This window comes from Haemaphysalis longicornis, unplaced genomic scaffold (assembly GCF_048455015.1).
Source record: "Haemaphysalis longicornis isolate Haplotype H1 unplaced genomic scaffold, Haemaphysalis longicornis Haplotype H1 scaffold_8, whole genome shotgun sequence".
Taxonomy (NCBI): Eukaryota; Metazoa; Arthropoda; class Arachnida; order Ixodida; family Ixodidae; genus Haemaphysalis; species Haemaphysalis longicornis.
In genome coordinates this window covers 8067892-8081214 of record NW_027526445.1, presented here as the reverse complement: position 1 = coordinate 8081214, position 13323 = coordinate 8067892, and the positions used below count along the sequence as shown (strand labels likewise).

General features: G+C 46.3%; 1 protein-coding gene across 1 annotated transcript; it reads right to left on the bottom strand.

The window, feature by feature from the left end:
- Positions 1 to 823: 823 nt before the first annotated feature.
- Positions 824 to 2019, bottom strand: LOC144149358 (uncharacterized). Its single transcript, XM_077680927.1, has one exon. The coding sequence runs from the start codon at positions 2014 to 2016 to the stop codon at positions 898 to 900; it is 1119 nt and encodes a 372-aa protein (XP_077537053.1). The 5' UTR covers positions 2017 to 2019; the 3' UTR covers positions 824 to 897.
- Between the last annotated feature and the right edge of the window lie 11304 nt (positions 2020 to 13323).

The following is a 13323-nucleotide window of genomic DNA, read 5'->3' as shown; positions in this document are numbered from 1 at the left end:
CAGCTGTCTTGAAGGCCAACTGCTGCTTGGAAGGAAAATTGTTTCCTCCGTAACTGCACTCAGCTGCCTCTTCATCAAAACAAGTTCTTCTTTCATTTTTTTCTCGCTGTGAGGTTGCACGGATTGCTTTCCGTCGCATCGACTTCAAGCTGACCCTCTGCTTTCTTTTCTTGCAGTCTTTTTGCTTCTTTGTTCGCTGCAGAAAAAGCTTCTCCAAGGTCCGACATTGAGCACATGTCGCATTAAAGCTCAATACAGTGCAGGTGTTGTGTCTCCACATTTCACCTTCTTTTGTGGCCACCACTGATGAAACGATTTTCGGGTACTTTTCAGCAGGGCATCCCTGGCACAGCTTAAGGGGGGACGTGGGGATCGAAGCTAACTTTTTTATTTATCAGCAGATTTTGATTAAATTTGGCACAGTTGTTAGTCATTTTACAAAACCAAAACTGTGAAAATATGGTTGCAATATCTCGAGTACTTTTTTGTTTACAAAATTTTTCCGCTTTCGGTTTTGCAAGATGGATGCAGACCTGTAAAATTATGCTAGAAGATCTAGCACACACTCATAGTACACCTAAACACATACTCCACACAATGACATTTCTATAATTTTTTTAACCGAACAGAATTTTTTTTAATTTTTGTTAGTTGTCACCTACTTGTGCTGCATGGAAATTCTCACCGTGGAAATAAAAAAATAACAAATGAGCAAGACTAAAATTTTGAAAACAAAACATGTCATTGTGTGCAGGGATGTGCAAGGAGTGTAACAAAACAAACAGGGTAAATATATTCAAAGCAGTTGTTGAGATATCGGCATTGCAAGGTGACCTTGGTAGTGAAAAAGAAGTTGCAAGAAAAAGCTGTTCAAAGTTTTGAGTCATGTTTATTGGCTTAGAAACCACCGGCCTTGTAGTTGGTCATGTCGGGTCTGTCTCTCTTCTTCTTTGACTTGTTTTCCTTGTCTTCATGGGCTTTCTGCGCCCTCTTCTTGCGCAAGGCATCCTTTTCGGCCGCTCTACGGAGTCCATGTCCTGCAGGCTGCACACCAAGTGAGGTGCAGAACTCTCGGTACGCACGAATGGTGCCACTATTGAACCAGCACACTGCCTCGCTTACAGCAGTCTCTACTGCAATCAGAGAGGCATGTTTGTCCTTCGGCATGATGGACCAGATGACAGAGTGCACGCTTTCTGAAGCATTTTGAGTTTTTTTCCCCTTGCAACGCTCGAGCAACTGCGGCTCGGAGAGGCGCTTGAAAACTGGCAACATGGCAGCAGCCACGTGTGGCTTCAGCTTGTACTTGTGAGCAGGCTGCGGTTCATCCTTAGCTTCTGCTGCTCGATGCCTGCACCAACTGGTCGGCCCCGCAGGACAGAGCTCGTGGTGCGGTTCTTCGTCTGTGGAGGTGATATGGTGAAATGTGGCCATGACCGCCCTCTGCATGTCTTGCACGTCGTCACTCCCTCTCAGGGCCTGTCCATAATAGCTGGTCAGCCGCTTGATGAGGTCTTGCGTCAAGCCCCCTCGGCCGCCAAGTGGTTGGTCCCTGTCGCTCTTTGCGACCACGGAACACAGATTCGTGCCCATCCTTTTTTCCACGTGATTTACGCAGTCCTCCTTAGTAAACTGGATGAAACCGTACGTTCTGTCTTCGCACAGCATCCAGTATGTGCGGCAGTCTCCATCGCACACGATGGTTGTGTAACGAAGATCGTACTTTTCCAGAGAATGACGGAAGAGCACAAGTGCGGCCTCTACCTCCATCTTTCCAGACTTCACGTCTGTGTTCTTTTGACACTGGTGCGTCTGCCTCCACTCATTGTAGTTACTGTCACCTGGCTTCGGGCCCAACGTACACCCATGGCAGTAGTTCGAGAGAACCACAAAGTCCAGCACTAGGCCACTGTAAAATTCGATCACAGCCCCTACGCCAATGTGGCTACTGTGACCCTGGGTCATCCAAGTCCCATCATATATGACTGTGATGTTCTTTGTGTATGTTGGGTCCATGTCAGTGTAGACGCCTTTCACAGCTTCAGCAGCATCAGCGGACACGTTAGTGGCAGATTTGTTTGCAGCTGGCCCGTATTTCGCTTTCAGGTGCCCCTGAAACGTCTTCTGATGGAGGGCCCTATACGACACATTCATCACGGACCAAAAATCAGTAAGGGCAGTAGCACCTTTCCCTATGCTCTTTATCAAATTCACTTCGAAGGCCCGGCTTCCTTCCCTCGGCGACGACCACTGAGCTTCTGCGGCTCCGCATGCGGAACAACGTAAAGTCATCTTTACGGCAAGGCCAAGCCTGGTTTCTGGCACTGCCTCTATAGGCTCCGGACAGCGAAGTTTGCCGCGCGAGCGTAGCGCCAGCCGCGACATACACGCACAACTCTGGGTCGGTCCCGCCGCGCCGACCGCCTTCAGCGCCAGTGAACGCAACTTAGCAAAAAACATGTGTTATAACGTTATTTGCGCGTATATGTACTACATAGTGCAACAAAGTCATGCAAAGTGTTATACAGTCGGGGGAAGCCTCCAAATAAAACGGGGCACTGATAAAATGCTGGCGCCTCGCTGCCGAGCCGTGGGCTAAGCACAACTGGGAAGCATGTGTTCAAGGCTTTGCATTCTCCCGCGGATTTTTCTTCTGTTTTTTTTTTTTCTTTTCGCAGATACCGAGCATGGTTACTGAATCTTGAAAGGCCCACATTAAGTGAGCGGATTACATGCTGCCGTGGTGTACGATCAGCTTGTTAGTAGGCTGGTTATAGGCGGTCAATACACATAATTGCGCTCTGAATTTGGTAACAAAGAGGGCCCCAAAGCACAGTTATAGCATTGTAGCTTTATCACCCAGCGGTTCTACTCTGCTTCATCTAATATTCCACGTGCTTATACCGCCGAAATAAATACATATAACCACATATGGGGCGCGGACAAGGCGTTAATGTTCCCAAATGTTTCGCGAACATTTGGATAGCATAAAATCACCGCCTCTTCTTGCAAAAGAAACAATAAAATTGTTTTCTAAGCCACTGAAAAGCAAAGAAAAATTGAGATAAGACGTGCCGCAATCAAAGTTGGAAGAATTTGTACACGGGAAAAACATTTTCGCGTTCGGGGAGGAGGAGGAGGAGGACAAACTTTATTTATCCCATTCGTTGTGATTGCGGTCACTCCGGACCAGTGAGGGGTGTACTCAGGGAACTAAATTTTTTCTCCCATGACTTTTGTAGCAAAAGTGTTGACAGTAATAAAAGCGCTACTATTCCTTCCTAACGGAGGTCTCCGGCCGAACCCGTTGTCGTGGAGAGAAAAAAAAATACCCGAATATGAATATTCCGTAATTTATTCCGATACGCCTATTAGATGTTCTGCTTACCCCTCCCCATCCCATCCCTGCCCAGAGGAATTTCTTGTGATAGCCTTCTCGTGATGAGTTCCTTTTTGGGGGGCGTGTTTACTTATATGCAACTAACGTACTGGGCTACAACTGGAAGCCCAAAAATTTCTCGGCGAAGCGGGCACTTATTAACGTCCGCACTTTCGCTATACCCCAACAAACGTGAATTTCATACTTTTACATGTATGGAGCATCACATTAGGATCAAAGACCTATATGTAACTCCCGTGTGGTCCAGTTAGTAGTTATGCAGTCGCATGCAAGTGCACTCACATGGATGGAATACCCCGCGAGGAAACATCGCGCAACGTCTGATATATTTGCAGACAAAGCCTCCTCTTTTGTGGAGCCAACAATATAAATTACGTTTTCTTTTGAAGCGAAACATGCTGAGCTTGAGAAAGGTTTAATTGCCCCGCAGGCAGGCTGTACAAGCGTTTCTCTTGTGAGAATCACGCCTATGCGGCCTTTAGATGCCTTCTCATACGCGAGTTCAACCGAATAAATTCTTCTCCATTCACATGCACTATGTGGCAGGATTACTTTACAATCTCTTATTTCGTTTTAAGCCCAAAAGGGGCGACTAATATGCTTAATCCGCGCTGCAAAAAGAAGAGCGCCCCCGAGCCAGCAGCGTACCGGCTTGCGGGGACCGACCCAGTGTTGCGCATACTGCCGAAGGGGGCGCTGGGTGTCGCGGGCTCCGTGTCGCCCTCTTGGCGCTGTCCGGAGCCTATAGCCGGTTGAAAACACTGATGGCACAGCGTTTTACTGAGCAGTGAATTCAGAGCAGAAATTTGCACAAGAAGAAACTCGTTAGAGTCCGCCGCCGCCGAGCTTCCTCCGTCGGCCGTCAGCCGAAACTTGCGTTCGGTTGCCGCCATGGAACAAAGGGACTCACGAACAGTGGCGGCAGTCACATTGCGCTCCTCCGACGAAATGAACTCAGGTTCCAGATGCTCTTGAATAGTGCAACTGTTTCTGCTGCACGGTTCATTTTCAGTTCCGGTAGACGTAGGCGCTGGAACCACACTTTCGCTGTTCACCTCGGTGACGGCTGCGGTGGAATCGGCGGGCGTCGCGGCGCATCCACGGGGCACTGCAGGCAAGCAGGCATCCAAAAATGCGTCTACGTGCGGAGTATTGTCCCCACTGGAACACAGGGCTGTAACAGCCTGCGGAGTGTTCGGCAAAACGTCAACAGTGGGCCTGTTCGATTTTCCACTTCTGGCTGCCCGGGGCTGCCCGCGGGCTGCCAGAGGCGAGAGCCGGTCATTCGTTTTTCTCGGGCAGCCCGAAACGTCACTTCCGGCGGCGCCAGAACGTCTTCGATTTTTCTGGGTCGGCAACTTCTGGCTCCCCGCAAGCTGCCAGAAGCTCCATTCGATTCAGACGCGATTCCCTGCAACGCCTGCAACGGTGCAGGATGCGCTGCACCAAAGCGCTCGAATAACCGCTGCACGAGTGGTTCCCTGCACCGCGTCGCTCGATTGCTCATGGTGCGGCAGCGGTGCCGCCGCGGTGCAGAGAATCGCTGCACCTGCTACGGAGGCGGTGCAGCGATTCGGTGCCGTGAGCGTTGGGGCGTTGCGGGTTGGCAGGCGGCTACCGGCAGTTGCGGCGACCGCGTGAAAATGTCCGTCGAGCTCGAAGATACGCGGGTCGAACTTAGCGTCGCCGCTGATGCGTACGCAACCCAGATGGCCGTAAACATCCAGTTGTAGAGGACGACAGGCGATGATGATTAGCAGATGACTATGCCTGCACCTCGCTCGATTGTGAACACGCAGGGGCGCTGCTGACGGTGCAGCCGTGATGCACGGCACCGCGGAACCACGCTGCTGCACTGCATCGGCACCACAGAACTTTCTCTGCAACGTTGCCGTGCACCCCTTCTGAATCGAATGGAGCTAGAGCCGCCCGGGCGTTCGTGGTCTGGCGGCGAGCGGGCACCGATCTGGCAGATAGCAGACGACGCTGCTAGCAGACGACAAAAGGAGAGCGGTCAGGCCAGTTTCAAAATAAAATTGCGAATATTTTTCGTTATTTCGGATTTGATTGTTTGGAGTTTAATTATTGGATATGAAAAATCACTTTCGCGCACATTTCAGTTAATTTTTCTCATTGCAACACCCGTTTTTTTGAACGAGAAGTGAGATGACATATGATTCGCCCCTAAACGGACATTTGCGGTGCGTCTTCTGGCAGACATGGAAGGCCTATTTCAGCTCGTGGGCGAGCACGGCGTCGCAATTATAGATGAGGGCATGTCTGTGTTTATTACTTCATGTAAGGGGTTCTAAGCGAGTACATTGGTTGTCCGCGCGTCACGAATGAAAGTTTTTTTATTCCTTCGGATATTAAAAAAACTCTCCCGCAGCACTCTGCGTAGTCGGCGCTGCCAGGAAAGCCGGCCGGGAACACGTCGATGAACACTATGTCCGCATTGTAGATCCCCTGGAGTACTATGGAGTAAAACTTATTGTGATTGTAGTAAAGCCCGTTTTCTTTTGAGTCCGACAAGTCGGATCCGACATGTCGGATCCGACTTGTCGGCCCGACACGCGAGTCTGAGTCGGGCGGCCGTTTTCTTTTGCATTTGGGAGCCGGACGCCGCCATCAGTGTCGGGCCAAATGCGTCACTTGAATCGAATATTGTGATTGGTTCGTCCGACCTTATAGTACTTTTTGTTTACGCTCAAACAGCTATTGTGGTCATTTGAGAAAATTTGAGTTTATTTCCCTCAGCATGGCGCGAATGTTGATCTCACTAGACTTAATCAGCCTTCAGCCTAACGTCTATGTAGACGCAAGCGCATTGGAGAGCTTCCCATAAACCAGTGCATGCCCGGCGATGCTGCAGCTTGGCTCGGGCAGGGTCACTCTGGCTTGGATTATGAAGCGGCGACGGCGCAAAATCTTCCCGTTTTTCCGAATCTCATGCGGCAAGACTGTTCTTTGAAGCATAATCGCTCTCCCAGCAATGTAACATGCGTCCACGTATGTAGCAGCGCTCTATGATTACGCAGAAACAAGCTCTCGACCGTTCAGCGCATCGCATTCTGATACGGTGCGCACGGTCTGTCTATTTGCGTCGTTGCGGCAAATGTTAGCGCTTCTTTCGTCAATTGCAATGAGCACTGGTATTTTAAATTCTGCGACGCAGGGTACAGAATTTTGGTCTGGGAATATCGGCAGGCAGCATAGTTGTTACCTTAACATCATGTCCGCATCTCTTAAACACATATTTACGTACTCATTTTGCGATTACGCGCCTGTGGAACTACGACAGTCAGCGATCGTATTTAGGAACTGGCAAAAACCGGAATAGTTCCACCGACCGTCGCCGCAGTGTTTTCTTTTTTTTTTTTTAATGGCGATGCCGGCTTTGACCTTTGTGTTCTACAACGAGATTACCTTTTCTGGACGACTGTACGAAGGCTCCCATCCAGGTCAACAGTTTTACTAATAACTTCCACAGAAAACACAGCTAGGCACATTTAACGCTTTGCTGCATGTTTCAAGTACATTTGTTTACAGTTAATTATGGTGATTCCGACACTACAGATTTTGTTTGCAAATTAGCACAGGCTTAGAACCTGGTCCGGGGTTTGTAAAAGCACGCGTCCGTACACGTCTGCATGAGCGATTCATACAGCAGAATGGAAGTTTTTTTTTTTTATCCCTCACAGGAGCAGGCCAGTCCCACCACCTGCACTTACTGGGGGTACCAGCCGTCTGGCCAAATTAATTTCAAAAAATCAATTCACACACTGCCTCCCACCCTCCCCGCTCCTTTCTTGCAGCCTGGGTTACTGCTTGTTCATCGGATTGGAGTGAATAGCTGACACTCCCCTCCTACTTCTAATGGTCCCCATGGTAGTGCCCTTGGTCTTTCCTTTAAATTTTCTGTAATGAATTATTTCCATTGTAAATGAGCCTAGACAGATTTCGCTATATGCTGGCAATTTCACTATTTCTTATAATATCCCCTCGTGGAGTCATGTGTGGGCTACGGGGTTAAAACCGGATGACTGCAGTCTCCCTTCATATCATCAACAAAAAGAGTCCACTCACACTTTTTTACCCTTTTTCAGGAAAACTTGCCCGAAGCTCAGAAATGTACTCGTATAGCTATTGTATAAACTAGCAACTTGAGCTGAAGTCACATATAAAAACCAATGTTTCCTCATTTTGTCATGAAGTCGGTATTATAAAGCATAAACTCACCGATACTCCAGCAAAAGTTAGATTACTTTTGTACCCTACTTTAATTTGATAGAAACTTCAGTATGCCTGCACCGTCTCAGACCCCTATAGAAGAAATAATATCGAATTGGTTGAAAAGGCTCTAAGAAAGCCTGTTGACTTTATTTATTCTAAATATAATTGCACAAATTCTCTTTGTGAGGTCATATAAGCTTATGGGATTCGAATATTAGTCAAGGAGAAAGTTTTTGCATCTTACATTTGTTCACTGTTCAGAATTCTAACTATGGGCACACGGATTCTATTAATGAGCTCGTGCAAACTGGTGCGATTGAAACACTAGGGAAAAAAGAAATCTTAATGCCTTAAATTTTTTGCTGTTGTTATGCTACAAACTTGGCCTAGATACAAGACCAAGACATACTTCAAAATAATATTCATCATTACCATTTTCATTCTTTCACCCGTTCTACACACCGGTTGAAATTTTTTTTCCCACATGTATTATCGACTGGAAAAATACGCCTGAACATATGTCTTAATTAATTTGAATACATAGAAGCAAATGTTTAGTTTATTTTAACCTTTTGTTCTTTCTCATTGCTGCCACATGTTGTATCCTGAACTGCTGGTATCTGATCTTGTTCACACCTTTATGCCCTTCCTTCTTGGGCCTCTGGTTCGCAGTATGCACTTCAATAAAAAATTTAAAAAATTAGTGACAAGGGCAGCTGGAGGTGCTGAAGAAAAATTGGCTTCACACTAATTGCAGAAGACTCACGGCAGAACACGACGTGTATACCCCACACAAAATAAAACTCGCCGATATAATTTTATTTCAAAACAAGACAGCTATGTACAAAAACAGATAGGCCCCAGAGATTTATAGATACATGAATTAATAAGCCTTAGTTATAAACAAAACTGGCTACATTTTGTTAAGAGCAGTGATGCCTTAATGAGTTACCAAGATCTAGTTCATTTCCGTAATTTCCACTTATAACGCGGTCTTCTGTTTTGAAATGAAGCCTCTTTCGGCCAAAGTTAGGCAAGTAAAGGGACAACAAAATGAGTTCCTTTGTTTAATGCTACCAAACGTACTAAGTAATACAGAATTGAAACACACAAAATTAAGTGAACAACACTACATACAACAATAAGTTAAGTTTATGCAGACTTGAAAAAAAAAAATCAGCACTAGATGACGCTAAACTGCAGCACGGTTTATTGACATTTCATCGATAGGCCCACAACTCGTAATGATCAAGTAGTCCCATGCATGTTGAACCCTTTCATTTTGCACCATTCATATTTTTCTTCTCCTGGGTTCCTTAAATATAAATTGATACTTGAGCATCATCACATACACTATGTTCTTGCAATCAGTAAAAATTCTATGCACTCAACACCAATACAATAGCTTTAATTGTACACCAATACAATAGCTTTAGTTCACTTTAATGCAGACCAGCGATGTTAGCCGAGCCGTCGGGCTGGCTTGCTACGCTAAATGAGAGAAGAAAAACAAACAAACAAAATAAAACGTGAAGACGAAAAGATGTCTTTTGATGCGGCCAAAATTTTCAATGACAAAACTTTGTCCAGTTCTGTGCTCCGAAGAAACTCCAAAGGAGCTTTGATTGCACCTGCAGCCTGACTAGGACCCGACAATAAAGGCAAAAAGCAAAAATGCTCATGTCGAGATTTTGGCATATTTTAAAGATATTTAGGAGGTCAAAATAAATCCAGAGTACTTTAATACGGCGCGCCTCATAGTCCAAGTGTAGCTTTGGTGCATTAAACCCCATAATCAATCAAATCAATGTAACCAGTTGAGAGGTAGAAAACACAGTTCATTTGCAGCGCCTTGCTTTATCTTTTTGCAAAAACACATGCCCGCTGCCAATAAAGCTGCAAGTTACTATAATGCCAATACCATCAAAGTACTCCTCATAAAATCAAACGCTCTTACAATCACAGCTAAAACAGTCAGCTTCCGACCGTTCTAGTGCCCTTTTCCACTTCTCCCTACGCTTGGCGCCAGACAGAAGACAAAAGTGCTACACCCGTTCATTTGTGCCTCTGCACCTGGAATGGCAGGTCGACACACAGCCCAATCTAGGCATTCTCGAGCTCAGGACACCTGTCGGTTACTTTATGCACAAAGCGCAAGCACATGAGCTTAGTGCAACAGGGATGGTGTAGTGGAAGAACCACGTAAGGCAGACCGAGGTCATTGCTGCATGAAATGGGGCTGAAAGCTGTAATTGCGCGGGAGCCTCAAAGTTATAGAACGTCGACCAATCTAGAGCCTTTGTTCACAAAAGTGATTCAGCTACAGTTCACAAAAGTGATTCAGTTCTGAAAAGTTTTTTTGTAGCAATCGCACAAGAGTTCTTTTCGCTGTTTCGTGTTGGGTTGCATGCTGCGTGCAGTAGCACAAGAAATGACACATGTTCTCTTTCATAGAGTAAGGGCGTTCTGCATTCTGCAGCCCGTCCAGCCTCTGCATAAGCGTTTTGGAAGAGGGTGTTCACTTTGTGGAGTGATTTTTTTTAGTTTATTTTTTGATCTTCTGCTGTTGAATGAAGCTAGACCCTCAAGCAGGTGGACAAAAGGCTGAAAGTTGGTACACATAAAAACTGAGTGGAAGAAAAATGAGAAGTGAGCAAATGGTGTGTTAAAGCCAGGAAAACCTCGATGTCATTAGCAATGGTCTTGACCGCCACCGCCTTTGACACTTCTGAAACCTCTACCAGTTGGTATACAGTTGTTCATTTATTTTTAAGCGTGATAGTATGACCGCGTGTTAAGCTTTTTTGCACAACTTCAGCGTCATGCAAAAAGTAAACGAAAGAGGGCATGCCATGCAGTGAAGCTAGAAAATTTGAATGTCATGCGGCAAAGCCAACTTTTACTGCTCAATTATTCCCAAATTTTCAATACTCGAAAACATTCAGCACTTTGAATGATAAAAGTGCACTGCAAATCGAATAGCAAACAGCATTCGCAAAGTGTTTGAAATTTCAGAAATTTCCACGCCTCTATTGTATTTTTCTGTGTTTGGCGGGACCATCAAATAAACGGATGGACATTAGAAGAAGGCGGTTCCTTGGAAGCCAATGTCACTATACCACTTTATAAGGCACTTTCTAAACTCCCCAGAATTGTGTCAGGACTACCGACGCTGTGATCAGAAACTACGACCAGCTAGGGATAGCAAAACTTACGGACAGTACGAGTGAAGCTGATGCCGTTTACTACATGCTGCACTAGGCTGTTGCACGTTACTCTCCCAGGCTTCAGGTGGTTTTTGACGTTTCATCGCACAGTAACTCACCGAAATATTTCAACAACTTTGAAAGTGGACTGAACCTGACCTCCGATTTAGTCAGTCTATCGGTGTATGCAATGGGCTTTCGAATGCGTGGTGGTGCTATTTGCTTAGCTGCACCGATGCCATCTGCACGGTTGCATTTTGCCGCATGGGCCGCGGCGTTCCTGATGTGAAATGTGGTTCGCAGTGTGGTGTTGGCAAGAACGTTCATGTGGACAGCGTTTTTTTTTTTTTCGAGCGATTTGTGGATTTGCGAATGCCTTGTTACAAGTAGTAGTCAGCATTGTTTTTGCGTCGAAATTCCAAACTGTGCTGTGCACACTTGCTACAACCGAAGATCCGAAGCAGGCCGCATGGCAAAAGCAAGCGTGTCGCTTTTTTTTTTTTTTTGCTGCTTCGGAGCCAAGGATAGAGCAACGCTTGACGACAGTCCGCCTTCATGCGACGAATTTACAATGAAGTTATCGATAATGGGACTAATCAGTACTGAATCTGTTGCACCTGTTTCGTTCCAAGTGGAAACGACGGGCCTTGAAGCTTTCACCTCGCACTTTGTCACATGCTTGAAACATTGCGCAGTGCTCTCTGCACCGCTGTCCGCACCTGTCTAACCGTTGGACAGGCGCTGATAACGTATCCACTTTGCACTATCTCCGTGTGATCCCTATGCATTGATTTTCTTATTTTTGGGTTGCTTCAAAGGACCGTGTCTCGAGTTAGGAAAATTTTTCCACCCAAAGCTGCAACAATATTTGATATGGTGGCGGCGTGCGAGACGAGGCACTGGCTTTACCGAGCCACCCAGGCATGCTGCGCGCTTCTTGGGGAGTGCGAGAGACGGTGAGGTGGTCTGGCAACAGTGTTCTGGTGTGTTGAACGTATGACTGACGTCTACCTAAACTCCCAATGATGGTGAGCAATTACGCAGAGGTTCTGGGTGGAAGCAATCGCGACGTATGTATATAAAATTAGGTGCAGCCACGTCGACAAAGATTCGACCGATAGTTTTCAAGTGCTTTTTTTTTATGTAGACGAGGTGGAAATTATAAGCAAAACAAGATTATGGAACACGCTTTGAATACTGCAAAAACAGCGCAGAGACAAGCGATAAACCATATTGCTCTAGTTTGCCAATCCATAAGTCTTCATCTCTGCGCTGTTCTTGAAGTAGTCAAATTGTATAGCCAACGTCAAGCTTTAGTGCATAAGCACAGAACGCACTTGGTCATTAAAGAGCACTCGAAGACGACAAAAGAGTTGGATGCCCACAATTACCTGAAAAAAGGTTGCATTTCATGTACACGTATTCACCTAAAAACACTGGAAGTAGACAAGGCTGCGGCTGGATGCACAGTCGGGTTAGCCTCATTGATAAAGTATGCCGGCTGCCTTAACACATCGTGTTACAAGCATGTGCAAGGTATGAGGTGAAAGCTTTGACGGCCGTCGTCTCCACCTGAAATAAAATGGGCACGCCTGATTCGGTACTGATTAAACCCATCATCGATAGTTTCTTTGCGAATTCGTTGCCTGAAGTCAGATCGTCTTCAAGCACTGCTCTAGCTACCGCTTCAAAACAGAAAAAAAAGCGAAACGCTTGCTTTTGTTGTGCGGCCTGCTTTCGGATCTGCGGTTGCAGAAGTGTGCACGGCACAGTCCGAAATTTCAAAACAAAAACAATGCTGACTACTCCTTGTGACAAGGCATTCGCAAACCCACGAATCACGCAGAAAAAAACACTGCCCACGCGAACGTTCTTACCAACACCACGCCGCAAACCACGTTTTGCATCGGGAAACATGCTGCCTGCACGGCAGAATGCAACTGTGGATATGGTGTCGGGGCCGTCGTGTAGGTAGCATTGCTGCACGGCCAAAAGCCCAGTGCATACACCCTATTGCTGAACTCCCGAAGACACCAAGTGGTGGCGAAAGGTCGGATATCAAACAAACATTTTTAAAGGTTGGCATAAAACCGGTGGACAAAGATGCATTGCGTTTCCTGTGGTTTCAAGCAATACCAAAACCGGGTGTACCACTTTCACCAGTTTTGACTTGCTGTATGACCCGCATCCCTTTCAGAGTGATGGCTAACCCATTTCTACTTCCCAAAATGCTTCAACACCACTTAAACAAAGAGCAGTACCCTCAAACTGTGAGACATACACGGATGACGTGCTCACAGGAGCCGGAAGCGAGAAAGCTGCCGTGAAGCTGTACAAAAATGCCACTGAAATGTTTGAAGCAGTAAAATGCTATTCCAGTGATTTTAACGTGACTCCCGGGCTACCATGCATCTCGGTTATTTGTCGGGTGTGCTGAAGGTTTTGCGACGTACGTGGGACCCATGTGCCGACCACTTAACATTC

What these genes read in the sequence shown, in the direction of transcription:
- LOC144149358 (XM_077680927.1), bottom strand. Translation starts at nt 2,016, where the DNA reads ATGGACCCAACATACACAAAGAACATCACAGTCATATATGATGGGACT.